The sequence below is a fragment of the Tribolium castaneum genome, chromosome 2 (assembly GCF_031307605.1).
Source record: "Tribolium castaneum strain GA2 chromosome 2, icTriCast1.1, whole genome shotgun sequence".
NCBI lineage: Eukaryota > Metazoa > Arthropoda > Insecta > Coleoptera > Tenebrionidae > Tribolium > Tribolium castaneum.
In genome coordinates this window covers 3,918,986-3,939,293 of record NC_087395.1, presented here as the reverse complement: position 1 = coordinate 3,939,293, position 20,308 = coordinate 3,918,986, and the positions used below count along the sequence as shown (strand labels likewise).

Sequence of the window (20,308 nt, the reverse complement as noted above, 5' to 3'; positions counted from 1 at the left end):
CACAATAAAACGTCTTATAAAACTCGTATAGTAATATACTATTGTGAAAAGAAGATGAGTGGGATTTTTTAATTTTTAAGTGCCCAAATGTTACAGAAAGACAGCAGCTTTTTAGGTTGACATGTTAATAGACCGCTATTAAAAAATCAAGGAAAATAAATCTGAGAACATTTCGGTAATTTTCATTTAAATTTTTAAAATCTAAAGTCAGTTTTCATAGTTTAATGATCCGTGGATACCGAATCTACGAATTTTCCGTAAAAATTAAACCGTCCCGGGATAATCAAAACAAGACAACAAGTTTTCCCGGAAAAGTCTGGAGCTACATAAACATGCGTTCTAACTTAAAAGTACACGCTTAGAAAATGTAACTACTAGTTTTTATAATGTTAAATGAGTCAAGTAATTTACATCTGTGAAATTTTTTTGGGATAACTTATCCCTTTTGGAGTAATCCAATAAAGAGCGGACTAACTCAAAATTTGTTGAACAATTTTCACATTTTCAAATTGTTGAATTTTTGAAAAAAGGTTTTCTTTCGAGTAAAATGAAATCGTTTCGTTGTGATCCGGTAAGTCCGGACTGACATAATAATTGTTATTTAATATTTTTTAATTTTTTTAGTTGTTGGCTGATGCAAAATAATTGAGGAAAATTCAAACGTATCAGAATAATTTCCTGAATCATAAATTTGTCGAATAATTTATTGATTTAACAAAGTTTTGAATTTTTTAAAATAGTTTTCTTATGTAAAATGAATCATCATTGAGTCGAGGAAATTAAAGACCGAACGGCGTCCGAACTAACATGAAGTTTATCGGTAAACTTAAGTAAATGTATAATGTAAAATAAATCGAAGAAACCGAATCTCAATTTTTTTGGAAAAATTAAACTGTTATGGAATACTCAATTTAAAATTTTGGAATTAAAAAAAAATATCCGAAGCTTTTCTTAAAAAATTGGACCGTTCCGAATTAATTCGGTAAAGTCCAACTAGTGCAAAATTTATGGAATAATCTTTATACAATTTTTTATAATTTTTGGAAGTAGTTTTTACTTAAAATAAAAAAAGGATTTTCGGCAAAAATTAAACTGTTTCGGAATTATCTGGCAAAGATGTGAACTGACAATAATACCTTTTATTTAATTTTTTAAATTTTTTGAAAAATGTTAGGTAAAATGTCCCGAAATTTTCCGCAAAAGTTAAACTCGTCCAAATAATTGGGTAAAGACCGGACTAGTTCTAAATTTGTCGAATAAATTTCAATTTGAAATATTAAATGTAAAATGTAAAATGAAATGAGGAACGCAAATATGAAAATTTTCGAAAGATTTCGTCACAATTTCTCCCGGAAAAACCTGGAGCTGTAAATGACCTCTTATGTAAAGTACACCAGTAAGTTATTTCCGTCAAGATTAATAATAATATCAAATTTTGTCGAAATTTCTCATCGTCTTTTTATAAAAATAATGTATAATAATAATAATAATGTACTAGCTGTTTCAAAACTATAAAAACGCCAACGTCGCATTTTCTCTGAAAATTAGCTGTTATAAATTATTCGTTTTTTTAAATTTAATTTTTTTAATTTTTTTGAAAAATGTTAGGTAAAATTTATGAAATTTTCCAGAAAAGTTAAACTCGTCCGGAATAATTGGGTAAAGACCGGACTAGTTCTAAATTTGTCGAATAAATTTCAATTTGAATTATTAAAATGTAAAATGAAATGAGGAACGCAAATATGAAAATTTTCGAAAGATTTCGTCACAATTTCTCCCGGAAAAACCTAGAGCTGTAAATGACCTCTTATGTAAAATACACCACTAAGTTATTTCCGTTAAGATTAATAATAATATCAAATTTTGTCAAAATTTCTCATCATCATTTTATAAAAATAATGTATAATAATAATAATAATAATGTACTAGCTGTTTCAAAGCTATAAAAACGCCAACGTCGCATTATTTCTGAAAATAAGCTGTTATAAATTATTCGTGTACTTTAAAAGAATAATAGCTAATGTAATTTATACTTTCGGTGAGCGATCTAATCATTAATAACTATTTTACATTTTTATCATTCTTATTAAAAAAAAAATAATTCGTTAAAATGCGACGTTGGCTTTTTATAGTTTTGAAAGCGTTATTATTATGTTTTAATTTGCATTTTGTATGTCATTTTTATAAATGTTGTTACCTTCCATATAATCATATTTGTCATTCATAACTCAATAATTAAAAAAATGTAAATACTGGGTCTTTAGGTTGGTTTACAAAAAAATTAATATTGGAAATGATCACTGCACTTCATTTCCATATTACGAAAGGTGACTCGTATATTGAAGAAGGATTGTTTAAGTATGTCATGACTAGTATTCACTTTACTAAGATGAAAAAATATTCAAAATAAAATTATTTGAAGTTGTGAAGTCACGAAATGGTAAAAACGAAGTGAGAATATGTTTTTTAGCTTTGATGTTGTAATTTGAATAAAAAATCATGGCACATACCTGAAAAAACGGCTCGGCAGGATCCAGTCCAGTGATCCTCCCCAGCTTGGGCACAAGCGAACCTGCATATCCAGCAGTGTGTGCCCCTAAAGAGTGCCCAATAATGTGGAAATCGCTGGCATCAATATCATATTTTTCCTACAAATCACCCAAAATTATTTTTCAACCGAGTTTTTGGACCAAATTAGAATTACCATTAAAAATTTGATTAAATGGGCAATTTCCATACCTACTAGCCGCGTATTGGCTGTAGCTTGTGTATAAAGGGGTAAACTACCCCCAGCCCAATCCACCACAATCACATTCATATCACCTGCTTTGATCAGCTCATCTTTCATATCTCGCACCTGAAATAAATAGAAAACTTGTCGTATAATGATATAATTGGGGTGATTTTGCTTGACCATACCCAGTTTGATAAAGGAGTGTCGATAAAACCGTGTACTATGAATTTTGTACTTTTGTTCGGGTTGAAATTTGATTCTTCGATGGTGCTTTCATCTTCCACTTTGAGGTAGGTCCCCTAGAGAAAGTAATTCGTTAATTAATTCGTTATTACAAGACGCTAATTACTGTGACAAAGCTAAAATTGTGTAAGTTTATCGGAGAAAAGTGCCTAATTACCTATGCATCATTTTGTAATTTTTTTATTATACAAATGAATTAAATTGCATGGTTACTGTTTGTCCACAAATTATCGATGGAATTCAAGGATTTTTGATGGCCTTTTTTTAATTACATGTTTTCAGATTCTCGTACATAAATTAGGAAAATTGTTAATTGAAGAACAACAATGTGACACGCAGTATTGCGCGCTGAGTAATGTTTTTTAATTCATTTTACTTCCTTTCCAAATCATTCAAAAATCAAAAAACTTATACATAATTATGTTGTGAATCCACTGAAAAATAAAGAGGAAGAAGTAGGTGGTAAAGGATCTAATTTAAATACTTTCAGAAACGTCTTTAAAAGAAATAATAGATAGATATTTAATCTGGACTATACAAGGTGTTCGTTTTTCGAGCTTTACCATGGGGATCTCAGTTATTACAAAAACTACGAGGTCGGTTAAATTAGAGCAAAGTTGCGCATTATTATGCTGAACAATTATCTGCAAGAAAATTTTATGAGTCATTTTTAGTTTTTGAATTATTCAGAAAAACCTAAAATTTTAATTTTTGTTTTTATTTTTTTAAGCGAAAACCATAAGAACTAGAAATTTCTTTTCTAGTTTTTCTTTTTTTAAAAGAAATTTAAATATGTCATCGCCTTTTCCAATGCGTTCTTGATGTCAGCGTTACAACACTCAACTTTGGTTTTTCTTATGGACGCCATATTTGATACTTTTTTTCCTGATTACAGTGATGTATCACATGATATGATCGAATCTTACATGCTGATTAAAATTAAGAAAAAAGAGTTTTAAGAGTGCTTTGAAGAAAAACGCCAAAAATTTTGTTTAACAAACTAAATTTTGACGGTTTTATAACTTTATCTTGTTTTGTTTCGAGAAGAATAAAACTTCTAGCTTATCATGTTGCTTAGTTTTTAAATAAGTAAGCTTGACGGAAATGTGAACTTTCCAGAGCAAAATTCATTTAAACCTTCAAAATCTAGTTTGTTTAAAAACAAAATTGTTGACGTTTTTTCCAAAGCACTCTTCGCAAGAATGCTTTTTTTCTCCATTTTGACCAACATGTAAGATTATATCATATGTTCTGAGACATCGTTGTAATCAGAAATAAAAACACTTTTCAAAGATATAATAAGCGAATATGGCTTTCATAAGGATTTTTGAGAAGTTTTTTTGTTCCTAATTACAATGATATAAGTATCACATGATATTATCGAATCTTACATGCTAATTAAAATTAAGTAAAAGGCGTTTTTACAATGAGTGCTTTGGAAAAAACGTCAAAAATGTTGATTAAAAACTAAACTTTAGACAGTTCTAATAAATATGCGAGCAGAATTTTTATAACTTTGTCATGTTTTGTTTTGCGAAGAATAAAATTCTAGCTTATATCATGTCGTTTGGTTTTTAATTAAGTAAGCTTGGAGGAAATGTGCAACTTCCAGAACCAAATTAAATTAAACTTCCAAAATCTAGTTTGTTTAAAAACAAAATTGTTGGCGTTTTTTCCAAAGCACTCTTCGCAAAAATGCTTTTTTCTCCATTTTGATCAGCATGTAAGATTCTATCATATTTTGTGAGACATCGTTGTAATCAGAAATAAAAACACTTTTCAAAGATATAATAAGCGAATATGACTTTCATAAGAAAAACCAGAGTGAGTGTTGTAACTCTGACATCAAGAACGCCTTGAAAAATACGATGACAGATTTAGGTTCCTTGTAAAAAAGTGCCTGAAGAATGTCCTTATTTACCCTTATTTACTTAAGAGAGTTTTACAATGATAAACTATTGTAACTCGCCTTTTTTCCAACATTGCAATGCTGGACAACAGAAAATTTTAAACAAGTGGTGAAAGTATTATGTTTGCAAAAAACTGAAACGAAGGATTTAACTAAAAATACATTGAAATTGGAAACTTTGTTTCAGTCAGGTACTGAAAGTTTTTAGTAATTAGTTGAATGTAAACAAGAAATTGTAATGTACCTACGTTAGTGATTTTAGTACAGCTATAAAGAGAAAGAAAAAAACTTAAAGTCATAAAATAAATTCAAGACAAGTTTATTCACTTATTAAGCATCTGTGACACACGAGAGGAAAATTTTTAAGGTATGTAAGTATTGTGGATGAGAAAGCGAATATATTAAGTTACTCTTGGAACAAATAAGGTAATATTAAATTGATTTTTAAATATAGAGTGTCTCAGCTAGGAATTTTTTGGTTAATTACAATTTTTAGAGAATAATGGTTTGAATAAAACAAAACGCAAACACAAAAATTTTTGATATGATATAACGTTATAACATTTTCGATTTTTACAAGAACTCTCAAGGGTAAAATATCTGACTAATGATCGATTACACCATCAGTTAGAAACAGAAATTTTTGAATCATATTTCAAATATGTTTTGTAAGACAAATGAGCTAGGAAAAAATTGTTTCCTTATAAACTAAAGAGAAATTAATTAAATAAAAAAATTAATGAATTTCGATTAATCTCGTGGAAGACTTTCTGAAAAAAAACCTTTGTATTGTTGTACCATAAAAAAATAAAAAATAAAAAATGTGTCCATTTCGATGAGGTATAACTAAATTATTATGTTTTCTTACAAATACGGAAACTAAATTACAAAATTTTCTTTACTACAGCAAGTTCTGCTTTAAAATATTAACAAAGTTTTTGTTAAAAATGTTTAACTTGGTTGTGTCTATTTTATTTAGATTTCTGAATACGGCTAAAGAAAAAAAGAAGAAAAATAAAAAAATAAAAAATATCAAATGTTTTGAGTTTTCTTATTGTAGAAATTTTTCGTAAAGATTATGACGAAAACAATTAAAAAATAGAAAAAATTAGGAATTTTTGTTTCGATTCATGCTACTTATTAATGCTGGAAATGCGTCTCAAAGTACAAAATTTAATTATTATAGGTTTGAGACAAAATAGGTACCATTGTTTTCTGAGGAGCAATTTAAAAGTGAATCAGCATTTTTCTGAAAAAAAAATTTTTTTTTCATATCTATCTTTTTTTCTTTATTCTTTACAAATTTTCAATCGTATTAGCAGCCTCCTTAGAAAAATTCAAAATTCGAGTTGAAGGAAATATTTCTAATTATTGTCTGTTTTTCGCTCAAATTTTTGCTATAATTTTATTTTTGTTATCAAGTAAGCAAATATACTTTATTGTTTTATTCACCATTTTTCTATTTGTCTTGTGATTTCAAAGAAAACTTAATTCAAAAAACTGTTCTAGGTTTATTAACTTTAACCCGGTTGATTCAGTTGGAACACTTCAGCTCAAAAAATAAGGGAAAGAAGAAAAGAAATTGAAAGGAAAGAGATTGAAGTAGAAGACAAGTCAAACACAATATACTTGACATCAAAAAACTGAGCTATAATTAAAAATTTTGCCAAAAAGGAAGGTTGAAAGATTTAAAAATTTCGCTTTGTTCTCTATTTTTCAACATGCTGTTAATACGGTTAAAAATAGAAAAATGTATATGAAACAAACTTGTAGACAATTCCAAAATTAAAAATTCAACAAATTGCGGAACATCTTTTTGAGGAAATGTATGGTTTAAAAATCTCTGTTAACATAAATAATTTGTTTAGAACTATTGTTGATGTTGAAACTTTGAGATGCAATTTAAATCTTAACTCAGCGTCTTTGAGAATTTGAGGATTCAACGAAACAAAAATACTCTTACTTAAATGAAGATGAAGATATAATAAACAAAAATACTTCACAATAAAATTTTACAGTAAAGAATAAAAAAATTGAAATAACTAGAAATGCAAACATACAAAAAAGTGTATTATAACTTTTCTTTAAAACAGCAAATTATCTCTCAAAACAATGACTAAAGGAAGGTTTTGTTGTCAGTCATGTTTAACTTGTTTGTTTTCTCGACTATTTTGACATTTGAGAAAGCACATTTCAGATATTAGATATAACTAAAACATAGTAACATAGTAAAAAAAACAAAAAAGAAAAAACAAATATGTTTAGAATTACAGTTCTTTCAAAGTTTGAAGACAATGAACAAATTAAGATTTTTTTTCAGTAATGTCTAACTTGGTTGTTTTATTGAATATGAAAGCATATTTCAGGAATATTACTTATTTGTTTTTGTAACTGAACATTTTTACGTTTATAAATGAAGCATTACAGAAAAAGAAAAATAAATAAAAAAAAACAAACATGCTGAGAAATAAAATTCCTTTTTTGTATGTTTTACTGATTGGGAAAGCACATTGTAGACACTATATAATTGTATACAGAAAAAAAAACGAAAAGAAAAGAAAAAAGATAATAAATAAATTTATTTATTTATTTTTTTACGATCTAGTGATGGATAAAACACATTTTAGACAAGGTAAAGTATAACTAGGTAAAGAAAAACAAAACGAAGAAAAAAGAACGTAAAAACATAAAAAATTGAGAATTACAAAAATTCCCACAAAAAAGGGTACAACAGGATGTTAATAATTTTTTTGTAAAACTTCATCAAATAGAGGAAAAAAAACAAAAAAAATTTAAAAATTGAATTTCCTTGAAAAAAGTTTCTACGGCCAGTTTTAACTTTACAAAAATGTCAGTAATATTTAATGTGGTTGTTTTTTACTTTTATTTTGACAAATTGTAGCAAAATAAATAACTATAAATATTTTATTTTTGTATACCTAGCTTTGTTGACTGAAAAAACGCATTACAAATAAATAAATGAAAAAACCAAAAAGGAATAATGGTGTGAGATTTGAATTTTTTTCAAAAAATGTTAAGTACTACTTTCTGCTTTAAGACAATAAACAAAGTAAAACTTTTTTAATCTGTGTATCGTTTATCTTCACAATTGTATGTTTTATGTGTGAGAAAGCAGATTTCAGGACCTAATATAGAAAAACAGAAAAACAAAAACAAAGAAAAAACATGGTGAGAAATGAATTTGTTTCAAAAAAAGATTACTGCAAAGTTAGCATTTGGCTAGCATTGCTTTTAAACAATAAACAAATTAGGATTAAAAACATATGCTAATAATGGTAACTTGCTTTCTAACTTTTATGTACATTAATTTGTATGTTTTATTGACTGAGATATTTAAGACATTGACATTATAGCAAATTCGTTAAGAAAAAACAAAAAAATATATTACTTAAGAACTAAATTTCCTTCAAAAAAGGTTATAGGTACATTGGAAAAATTTATCAAAAGTGCTTAACATGGTTGCTTATCTTTTTATTTTTTAAATTGTACTTTTTACTGACAGAAGTAAGAGAGATCATAAAGAAAAAAAGAACGAAAAGAAAAACAAAAACTCAAAAGAAGTTGTGATTTAAGAACTTCCCTTTTGAAATAAAGAAAAACAATGAAACAAATTCTGTTTCAAAATAATAATGAACAAAATTAGATTTTTTTGAAAAAATGTCATTATTGTTTTATTTCATTGTGTTTTCTCTTTTATTTTCATGTTATTTTTTCATTGACTAAGGGAGCGCATTTCGGATACTGCAACTTTGTATTACTTAATAAGCCAATAAAACTTACCTCATTTGGATTGAAGCGTGTGTAGAGTATAAACCTCGTATTGATGACATTCCTGGGCAACGGAAACAAATTAATGGGCCTGAGTATCAAATGATACCAACTCCTTGTAATATTCAAACATCCCAAGTCATCATAACACCTGGTCTCATTCTCGACTAGAAAACCCCTCGCAAAATTTTAATTTTTCTGAGTCGAGAGGAAATACTCACAAGGCAACCAAGGCAAATTAACTTCGATTTTATCGGACCTTGCCCAGTCCAAAATCCCGCACTGAACCACGCGCAACACGACCAGTGCCACCAAACACCTCAGTACCATCTTCCCGGTACTAACCGTTTCTTGGGTGGTTGTAGCCTTTGCATGGATCTGGAGTTGGAGGCACTCACACACTGAATACTGAAAGAAAGAGGCAAATGAGTGGTGATCTTGAACTAGGATGGGGGGCAGTGTGGTGTAACCTTTCTCGAGTATTCGACAATTACACAAGATAAAAGCATGCGATTATGTAAGAAAGAAATTTCAGTGAAAAGCTTTCACTAACACACTTAACATCGAACCGACCACAAAAAATGTTCCAATTTTGAAAGGTTGATGGAAATGTTTGCATTTTTAATTTATTGTGTTGTTTGTTTCGGCGGGATTATTCCGAGCGTGAGGAGAGAGTAACTTGATAGTACTATTTTAGAAGATTTAGATTTGGTGGCTCACTGTTAGATAATTGATGATTCAAGTTTGTTTCTTAGTCATAGAGATTCATCGTTTTGGTTTTATCGTAAGCGGAAGGTTTTATCAACATTGGCTTGTTGTGGGTCAGGATTTGTTTACAGATGAGTTCATTTCCATAATTTTTATCTCGCAATTTTGTTTTAATTTTTTGTTGTTGAAATATTTTCAATAATACTTAAAGAAATAGAATCCGATTTCTAAAAATGACCTAATGTTAGTGGAAAGTATAAATTGAAATTAATAGATGTATTTTCCAAAAACTAAAAAAAAAATGCATAGTTTTTAATAAAAATTGAAAGACAATATAATTACCAAAAAAATACAAAAAACTTTAATTTTTTTTATTTTTAGGAGCAGTTTGTCCTAGTGGAAAGAACAATTTGTGTTAAAGGATAAAAATGTCCTTATGGATTTAAAATCTGAATTATTTGTTTCGATAGTTGAGATACAAACACTTAATTACTGTTACTTTTCAAATGAACTTCAAATTTCACCTTGACCGTACACAAGATTTTGAAATAGACACTGATGTTGTAATATAAAAATTAATTTATTATACCTAAATTTATAGGTACACGCATTATTCTTAATTAAAAAAACTTGTTTGGTGTATTTTTTTATTATTGTTGGTTTTCACTGCAAAACAATATCCATATTAAACGATAATTATTTTGTTATGTTTTAAGTTTGTTGACCACAGAAAAAATTGATTATTTAATAATTTTTAGATTGTTATTACATCTTTTACAAATCTTTTAATATTTTAATTGTAAAGGTAGTGTAAATAGCAATTTATTTAATTCGAGTTCATTTACCAATCTGTAATTTGTTTTCTGGATTTTGTATCTATTTTTTTATGATCTGTCAAAATGTATGTTAGGTTTTTTTTAAGAATACATAAAAATTTTCTACTTTACAATATTTTGATAAAAGAAAAAATCATAAGACATTAAAAAGTACTTAATTATAGGTTATTTATTTTTTGCAATCGCATTTCCTTTTAACAAGCTTAATTTTTTGTGAAAATCAGAAAAAAGTTGCAGATGACGTGCTTATTAAAAACTAGCCCAATAAAAAATAATTTGTTATTACGAAAAAATATGAAAGCTGGGGGAACTAATGTCACTTCACTATTTTTAACAGTCAAAGGCCCTTTTGTTAAGCTTTGTTTGCTCTAAATTTTAGGAAAATTATTGAGATTTTTAGATCACTATAATTTTTTTACAGTTTAAGGCCCATACTTTTTTAATAAAACTTAATACGTTTATTTTCTAAAAAACAGTATGGAAATTTTAATCGTTTTATTCAGCTACAAGGCATTCAATACCAAAATATTTTGAACAAACGAAAAAATTCGTTAAGTAATACTAAAAACGAGCGGTTCATTATTTTTTAAAATCTAATATTCAGGAAAATTTTACGGACGATTCCCCTACAAGAGCCTATATAAAAATATTTTGATGAAACGAATAATTTTTAGCTTTATTCTCTGAAAACATTAGACACATTTTAAGAAATTTTAAGAACCTAAACACCAGTTAAATATTTTGAGAAAACAAAAAAATATTTCAAAACTTATTGATATCGAGCTGGTGATTTTTGCATTCTAGACGTGAGATTTTTTATCCAGACGAGTTGAATACAAGATTTTGCAAAGTTCAGTGAGGAATTTTAAATTTTTAATGTGTTCATTGAATTGTCGAAAACTGAAGTCAAAAAACTTGCACTTTTGAAAATTTAAATAATACTGAAAATTTATAGAAGAAGGTTCTAAATAATCGCAGTTTTTTACAGTCGAAGGCCCTTTTTGACAAGCTTTATTTTTTTGAAAAAAATGGGGTGAAAATAAGACATTTTTTTCTCATAAAAGCAAAAAAGTAATTTAAAGAGAATGATGACGGTTCACTATTGTTTACACGACCTTTTAATAAGCTTTGTTTTCAGTAAAAATAAATGAGCCAATACTAATTTTTTAGAGAAAACCAAAAAAATTTTTAATCCTAAGAATTTATTATCGATTTATTTTATTTTTTTAAGTAAATTGCCCTTTTGATAAGGTTTGTTTTACAAACAATCAGTCAAATTTTAATAAAAAAATCTAATGCATTAGGGTTTCTCACTGAAAAATGTGGTAAAATGCTCGAAAAGCTCATGTCGTTTATTTTTTATTTAATTTAGTAGTTTTTGAAAAAAAATATTTTAGCCCAAAAAATTGCTTAAAAATGTATAAAATATAATTTAAGCAATCTGGTCCTAATTTTATTACAATGACAAGAAATAAAATTTTGTAAATATTAGATGATTTATACATTTGCCCTTTTTGATTTAGAGTTTTCACACTAATTAAACCATAAAGAAAATATTTAATTTCGTTTGAAACTTAAAAATTATACTTACTTCATCTCATACCCTGAATAATTATTGTACTGTAATCAGTAACGGAAAAATTATTACAGAAGAAAAACAAATCACAGTTAAACCACAAATAGCATATCATTAAAAAATAATAACATAATCGTAGTTTTTCTAAGTTTTTTAAATGCTTATAACCACTAATTACGAATTAAAGAAAACAAAAATTTGTGTTTTAAATTAAACGCAATTATCAATCAATTAGCATAATTTGTTTACTTAACTGTTTTAAATTCATTTCCTGGGTTTTGAAGTTCACTGTTGAGTACTCTTCGTTTTGTTTGTTTAAATAAACATAAGCACATTCGTATTATCTGAATACGATATAATGACTACAAAGTGTAAAAATAAATAATAATACAATAATGTAACAGTGTGTGTGCATAATTCTCTTTTAAAAACCAATTAATAATTTACATAATTCCTTTAATTGGTTAACCGATTACAATTAAATGAAAGTCGTAATAAATGATGAAGTATAAATAAAATGAACAAAATTTGCTTAGATAAGTTTCACTTCAATGTTGAAAATAGAAAAAAAACTGTTTCCATTTTATACCTCTAGTATACAATAATGCTGTTACAACACTCACTCCTTTCAACACTCATTTATTTATTGGTGGTGCTAATGACCAGTAAGTGAGCAAAATATGAAACCAAAATATTTAAATTCTTAAAAATATTTATTAAAAACTGTGGAGTTGTAACCACAAAAATCACTAAATTTCTATTAATTCAAATTTTTGTTCGATTTAACTTCTTTTTGATAGAGTTTTGCTCAAAAATCACCTTAATCCAGTTTTTTTTTCGTGCTTTCGCTAGAAAAGAACGAAAAATCACTAAGTTGTACATATGTACATAATTACTTTTGTCAAGTATTTTGTAATGTAGGTAAAGTAAAGAATTTATCTCAAACTTTTGTTAAAATTACATCAAAATTTCACGAAGATAAAAAATTGTGTTAATTCTCTGCTTTTCAAATTTTTTAACACGTTTTTGAAATGATAAGACATTGTGAGGTCTTTTTTAATAAAGTTTCATTTCATTCTAAACATTTCTCTAAAAGTAGGTGAAAACTAAATTATATTACAACCAGCTTTCCACCACAGATTTATTTTACTTTTTACAAAAATAAATTTTATTTAAAAGTAATGTTATTTTTGTTTTTTGGGCCTTTAAGCAAGTTTTTGAGCAAAAATCTCACTTTATTTCGGGACCCCGCTAAACGAGACCCAAAAATCACCTTTTAAATCTAAAATTATCTTTTTTTTTAGTTTTTCTAAGCAGGCTTTTTCAATCTGAAACGCAATTATTTCCGAAAATTTTGTTGAAAACGGATAAAACGTTCACCCAATTTACATTAAAATGAATGTTATTTTGATCTTTTTCGAGTTTTATTAAGGAAAAAACTACATTTTTTTCTAACAATATTAACTCTAAATTTAAGAAAAATCACCCACTTAAATCGAAACTATAATATTTTATCTGTCATAACATCTCTAAAGTCACAAAACAAATGTAAATTGAGTGAGTTTGTTTTTACGATCTGGCTCATTTTTGAGCGAAATTTTTCCAAAATAAGCCGAAAACCACAACATTTGATCGAAAATCATATTCTCTTTATAAGTTAATTTTTTTAAATTTTGTTTGTTTTTGAGCGAAATTTCATTAAGAATAAACTATAAAATGACAAAATTTTGTCGAATAAGGAGGTTATCCTACTTTTTTCAAACGTTTTTAGTTTCCTACTTAAATAAAAAAATCACCTAATTGGCTCAACACACATACATAAAATTTTCAAATTTTTTTGTTATTAGCACGTTTTTATACAGAACTGTAAATATTTCACAAAAAGTGTTAAGATTGAGTCAACAATAATTTTAAAAAAATTAAGAAGTAGTAGTAAAACTTTAATGAAAAATTAAAAAAATAATCTTTAAGTTCCTTTGCAAATTTAATTTAGCTTATTTTGCTCGATTTAGCTCCTTTTTAAAAGAGAGTTTTGATCAAAAATTTTCTGAACTCACTTTTTTGTGTGATTTCGCTAAGAAAGACCGAAAATTACCAATTTGTACATGTACGAGTATGTGCATAATAATTGCTTTTATCAAGTGTTTTGTAATGTAGGTAAAGCAAAGGAATTATCTCTCTCAATTTTTTGTTAAAATCAAACCGAAATTTCACGAGGATTAAAAATCGTGTGAATTCTCTGTTTTTCAAACTTTTGAACACATTTTTGCAATGAACACTATGTTTTTTACAAAATATTTCTTTAAAAGTAGGTGAAAATTAAATGATATACAGTTCAATAACTTGTTCAAAAGTAATGTTAGTTTTGTCTTTCTTGAGCATTTAATTACGTTTTTGATCTAATGTCCGTTTTTTCTTGAGACTACGTTACAAGAAACCGAAAAATCATCAATATACATCTAAAATTATCTTATTTTTTAGTTTTTCTGAGCACCTGAAACGCAATTATTTTCAAAAATTTCGTTGAATACAGATCGAACTCTCGAACACTCAATGTGTATACTAAAACAAGTCTAATTTTTTTGACTTTAGGCAAAAACTACATTTTTTTCGAACAATTTACTTAAATTTTGAAAAAAATCACTGAATTTATTCGAAAATGATTATTTTATCTTTTTTGGATAGTGACTGATTTGTTTTGCAAGAACTTATCAAAAGTCACAAAGTAAATGAAAATTAAGTTAGTTTCTTACGATTTGGCTCATTTTTTAGCGAAATTTTACCAAAATAACCCGAAAACACAACATTTGATCGAAAATCATGTTCTGCTTTTAAGTTATTTCTTTAATTTCAGAAGATTTTGTTTGTTTTTGGGGCGAAATTTCGTAAAGAATAAACTAAAAAATGACAAAATTTTGTCGAAAAAATATTTGTTCAAAAGTAACGTTATTTTTGTCTTTTCTTGAGCATTTAAGTACGTTTTTGAGCTAAAATTTTTCGAGACCTTATCAAAAAAGACCGAAAAATCACCAATTTAAATGTAAAATGATTTTTTTGCAAGAACCTGTCAAAACACCTCTAAAATCACAAAGTAAATGCAAATTGAGTTTTTTTGTGTGAAATTTCCGCAAAATAAGCCTAAATGCCACAACATTTGATCGAAAACCATGTTTGGCTTTTAGTTTTTTTTAATTGCAAACGTTTTTATTTGTTTTCGAGCGAAATCTCGTCAAGAATAAACAAAAGAATGACAAAATTTGGTCGAAAAATGAGTTTTTCGTACTCTCTTCAAATTTTGTCAGTTTCTTACCTAAGTAAAAAATCACCTAATTGGCCCAAAACACAAAAATAACATTTTCTAATTTTTGCGTTTTACTAACACACAGATAAAAAATCGTTTTAACTAATTTTTAATATTGTTCAATAATTTGGTATTTCAAGTGGCATTTTTGTTTCGCTGTGTTTGTTTGTTGTTAATATTACCACAAATTTTAATCGCACATTAATTTTTCACTTGAGATTTTTTTTAAGTATTGAAACAGAAAATTGGTATAGGTATTTATTATTAGTAGCACAAGCATTTTGTTCACCTCGGACTGAAAGCAATTATCTCATTAATGTCAGTGGTACGGTTAAACCATTTGATAAAAATAGGTTTTTTGATTAAATGTGAAACACTAACCCGAAAGGAACACGTTGGCCATGTATTCAATTCCGAAAGAGTAATAAAATGACCATGACACTAAGTTTCTTTCCAACAGACGTAAAAAATAGAAAAACGGAATGTGCTTTCTTTAATTAATCCTTTGAAACTTTGAAATTAATCCTTTTACACAGAGGTGAATGTCCAAGCAGCAAAACTTGACCTTTCTATTCCTGTTCAATTAATTCGACAATTTTCTCAATTAATCACATGTTATGTTATGACCCGCTTCTTTACTTGATGATAATTCGAGTTTTTGACGCCACTTCCGATTTTGCCAAAGAGCCTCGGGCGCATTCTTTTCAATAGGTAAAAGTGATCTCGACTAGAATTCCTTCAATTTCTCTCCTTATCTCAGTGCTTTCGAAAAAAGGGAACGCTGAACTCCAATCAGCAACATTGACACAGAATCGAATCATTTGCATAATTTGGCAACAGTTGATAAAAAAGCAAAACAAACAGACGATTGGGGCAATCGGCGGCGTCCGAATCAACACAAATTATATAATTTTGACGCCGATTGCGAAACCACTTTCTGCGATTTGATGCAGTTGAAAATTCGACGATTGCGTCATGCTTCCTCGTATTTTTATTATTTTTTTTATGCACACGAGCTCAGGTTATGTAAAAGATGAAGATTTTGTGCAGGTTCCGGAAGGATTCGTGAGGTCGTGAAAGTGGTTTGTTCGCAGTCTTTCCAACAAATAATTGGGCGCAATTTTAGCGAATCCAGGAAAAATTTTACCATTTCTGGATAATTTTATGTAATGAGGAATCAACGATTTCAATTGATTTCCTTATAAATAAATCGATGGTAATTTAACATAACTATACATTACTCGTAATTACGTATACTCTGAGACAATTTAGAGATACGAAGGAAGGTAATTCGTTTGGGGATACAATGTAGAGGTGTCGCATTCTATTGGCTTCTAAAACATGAACAATAATTTCTAAAAAATCTAAAAATCTAAAAGAAGATTTTATAAATAGTAAAAAAATATCTGCATATTATAATAATCTGTTAGTTGAGCTTTATAATTATAATAATTTAGAGTTTTGAAAAAGGAAAGAGTGAAATATAGGAGAGAATTTGGAGAATGTTGGAAATAATTCCAAAGAAGGATCCAAATTTCAGATCTACAGATGACTTCAGAAAGCAATCAGAGACAAATCTTAAGAATGTATAAAAGAATCTGAAAATGGAATTATAAATAACCTAAAGACGAGTGTATGTGAGATCTTAAGAAAAAAATCATAGCTAGGGGAATCCAATAAAAGAAAATTTGAGGAATGTAGAAGAATTGTTTATAAAAAAATTGCGAAAAGTCTACAAAATACAGTCGAATTTAAAGAAGAAGTTATGAAAGAACCCCATACATAACAAAATAATTCAGATTTAGAAAATTCAAAATTCAGATTTAGAAAAAAATAGCTTGGAAGATTTATAAACCAAACGGAAGAAGAATTTTGAAGAGATGCTGCGCAGAATCTAAAGAAGAAATTGGGGAATGTATAAAAAACGTAATAAAAAATTTATTTTACAAAATGATTTTGAGTAAAATGTAGAAACTTATTGTAAAGAAACATGTGCAATCTAAAGATGTATTTATACAAAATAGTATCATGAAGAGTCCAGATTTCTGATCTAGAAGCGACTTTAGAAAAGAATGAGAGACAAATCTTAAGAATTTATAAAAGAATCTGAAGATTATCAATAACCTAAAGACCAGTCTATCTGAGATCTTTAGAAAAAACTCATAGCTAAGAGAATCTAATAAAAAAGAATTTCAGGAATGTAGAAGAAGTGTTTATAAAAAAATGTGAAAAGTCTACAAAATACAGTCGAAGAAGAATTTGTAAAAGAGCCCAATGCTTTACAAAATAATCTAAAGGAGATTAAAAATTCACATCTAGAAAAAAAATTGTTTGGAAGATTTATAAACGAAACGGAAGAAGAATTTTGAAGAGATGCTGAGCAGAATCTAAAAGAGAAATTAGAGAATGTATAAAAAGCGTAAAAGAAAATTTATTTTACAAAATGATTTTGAGTAAAATGTAGAAACCTGTTGTAAAGAAGCATGTGCAATCTAAAGATGGATTTATACAAAACAGTATCATGAAGAGTCCAGATTTCTGATCTAGAAACGGCTTTAGAAAAGAATGAGAGACAAATCTTAAGAATTTATAAAAGAATCTGAAGATTATCAATAACCTAAAGACCAGTCTATCTGAGATCTTTAGAAAAAACTCATAGCTAAGAGAATCTAATAAAAAAGAATTTCAGGAATGTAGAAGAAGTGTTTATAAAAAAAATGTGAAGAGTCTACAAAATACAGTCGAAGAAGAATTTATAAAAGAGCCCAATGCATTACAAAATAATCTAAAGGAGATTAAAAATTCATATCTAGAAAAAAAATTGTTTGAAAGATTTATAAACGAAACGGAAGAAGAATTTTGAAGAGATGCTGAGCAGAATCTAAAAGAGAAATTAGAGAATGTATAAAAAACGTAAAAGAAAATTTATTTTACAAAATGATTTTGAGTAAAACGTAGAAACCTATAGTAAAAATGCATGTGCAATCTAAAGATGGATTTATACAAAATAGTATCATGAAGAGTCCAGATTTCTGATCTAGAAACGGCTTTAGAAAAGAATGAGAGAAGAATTTTAAGAAAGATTTAGAGAAAAGAAATGTTAAGAAAGAGTGTAGTCTTAACGAACTATGGAAGGATTTTGCAAAGACGACGCAAGATAGAATATATCAAATATTTTGAAAAATTTAGAAAAAGTGTTTATAAAATATAATTTTGGGTAGAATCTAGAAAATAAATGCAAAAAATAATCTAGAGAATACAAATTCATTTTAAGAAGTACAAACTGCAAACCTAGAAAGGCTTCAGAAAAAAACAGAGAAAAGTGTTAACAAAGATCTAAAAAAAGTATACAAATGAAACAAAACAATAAAATAAAGAGGAGATTTGAGATCTTTAAAAAGAATCGAAGGAGAATTTAGCGAAAGTGTTTTTAAAAAAATGTGAGTACCGTCTACAAAATAACTCTACAGGCAAATCTAAAGAAGAATTTATAAAGTAATCTAAAGAGAAGTCAAGATTCGATTCTATACACAGCTTTAGAAAACAATCGGAGAAGAATCTTAAGAAAAATCTAGGGCAGAGTACAGAAATAATGCTAAAAAATTATTTGGAAGATTTCTAAACTAAACTAGAGAGGAATTTTGCAGAAATGCTAAATAGAATCTAAAGGAGAATTTGGAATATACAAATTTTTATAAAGGGTTTACAAAATATTGTAATAAACAGTCTAGATTTCTGATTTAGAAACGACTTAAGAAAAAATAAGAGGAGAATCTTAAGGAAGATTTAGAGAAGAGTACAGCAATGTTAAGAAAGAATGTGGTCTAAACGAAACTTTGGAAGGATTTTGCAAGGTTGACGCAAAATAGAATCTATCTAAATTTTGAGAAATTAGAAACAGTTTTTGTAAAATAATTTTGGGTAGTCTGGAAAATAACTGTAAAGAAACATCTGCAGAAGAATTTATTTATAAAAGAATATAAAAATGGTTTTCTAAAATGATTTCAAGATTGCAGATCTAGAAACGGATTTAGAAACAAATCACAGAAAAATGTTCTAAAGAAAAGTACAGTTGGCCTTAGTAAAGAATCAGAGAAGAATTTTAAGAAGAAATTATAACAGCATCTGAAAACAGAAGTATAAAATAAAGAAGTGATTTAAGATTCTTAGAAAAGAATCGGAGGAGAAGATATAATAAAAGAGAATATGAAGACTGTAGACAGTGTTTCTAAAAAATTATGAGTACAATCTACAAAACTGGCAAATCTAAAGAAGAGTATATAAAGTGATCTAAAAAGGAGTCAGAATTCGGATCTATAGACAGTTGTAGAAAAGAATCGGAGAAGAATCTTAAGGAAAATCTCGAGCAGAGTACAGAAATAATGCTAAAATAGAATTTGTAACGTTTCTAAACAAAAAGGGAAAAGAATTTTGAAGAGAATTTGGAGAATGTAGAAAAAACGTAAAAGAGAAGTTGAAGATGATTCTGAGTAAAGTGTAGAAAATAATTGTAAAGAATCATGAGGAGAAATTTAAAAAAAAAACTAGAAAATAGTTTGGAAAATATACTAAACAATAATGTGGTTTAACTAAATAAAATTATGAAAGAATTTTAAAAGACGCAGAATAAAATGCAACAGAGAATTTGGAAAGTTTATTTTGTTTGAATAAAATTGATTGAAAATGCTAATTATTTTTAAAGGAAGGCCTTCACGAATCAAAAAAACAAAACAGTTTTGTGTCTAACCGGTTTCGCAATATTTAGTACTTTACCATCAGAGGCTATAAGAAGAAGTTACATTGTATTTATGTTTGATATGTTATTACCTTAAATGGAGAATGTAGAAAAAATGTAGAAGAGTGCAGAAATAATACTAAAATAACCTAGAAAAATTCTATACAATTTCGAATAATTTTGAAAATACAAGTTTAATTTAAAAAAAAAAATTGAATAATGTACGAAAAGTGTAGAAGAAGTGTTTATAAAATATTTAAGAGGAGTCAAGAAAATGTAAGGAAGCATCAGGAGAAGAATTTAAAACGGAATCTTAAGATGGATTTATTTATAAAATAATCCCAAAAAGGATCTAGATTTCAAATCCAGAAGCGGCTTTAGAAAGGAATCAGAAGAATCATGAAAAATGTAGAAATAATCCCAAAAAGGATCTAGATTTCAAATCTAGAAGCAGCTTTAGAAAGGAATCAGAAGAAT

The 20,308-nt window shown here is 27.4% G+C and overlaps 1 protein-coding gene across 2 annotated transcripts in view; it reads right to left on the bottom strand.

Annotated features, from left to right (window-relative positions):
* Positions 1–20,308, bottom strand: part of LOC657679 (pancreatic triacylglycerol lipase) — a 38,471-nt gene that overhangs the window by 6,445 nt on the left and 11,718 nt on the right. The window contains exons 1-6 of one of the 2 annotated variants that reach the window (XM_064354759.1): positions 9,146–9,199; positions 8,897–9,083; positions 8,688–8,842; positions 2,920–3,033; positions 2,705–2,857; positions 2,511–2,648 (exon numbers count right to left, since the gene is read on the bottom strand). In XM_064354759.1, the coding sequence (XP_064210829.1) occupies positions 2,511–2,648; positions 2,705–2,857; positions 2,920–3,033; positions 8,688–8,842; positions 8,897–9,083; positions 9,146–9,184 (786 nt within the window). In that variant the 5' untranslated portion in view covers positions 9,185–9,199. Of the gene's footprint in view, positions 1–2,510; positions 2,649–2,704; positions 2,858–2,919; positions 3,034–8,687; positions 8,843–8,896; positions 9,084–9,145; positions 9,200–20,308 lie in introns of those variants that run through there. The other variant, XM_964126.5, reaches the window with a different exon arrangement.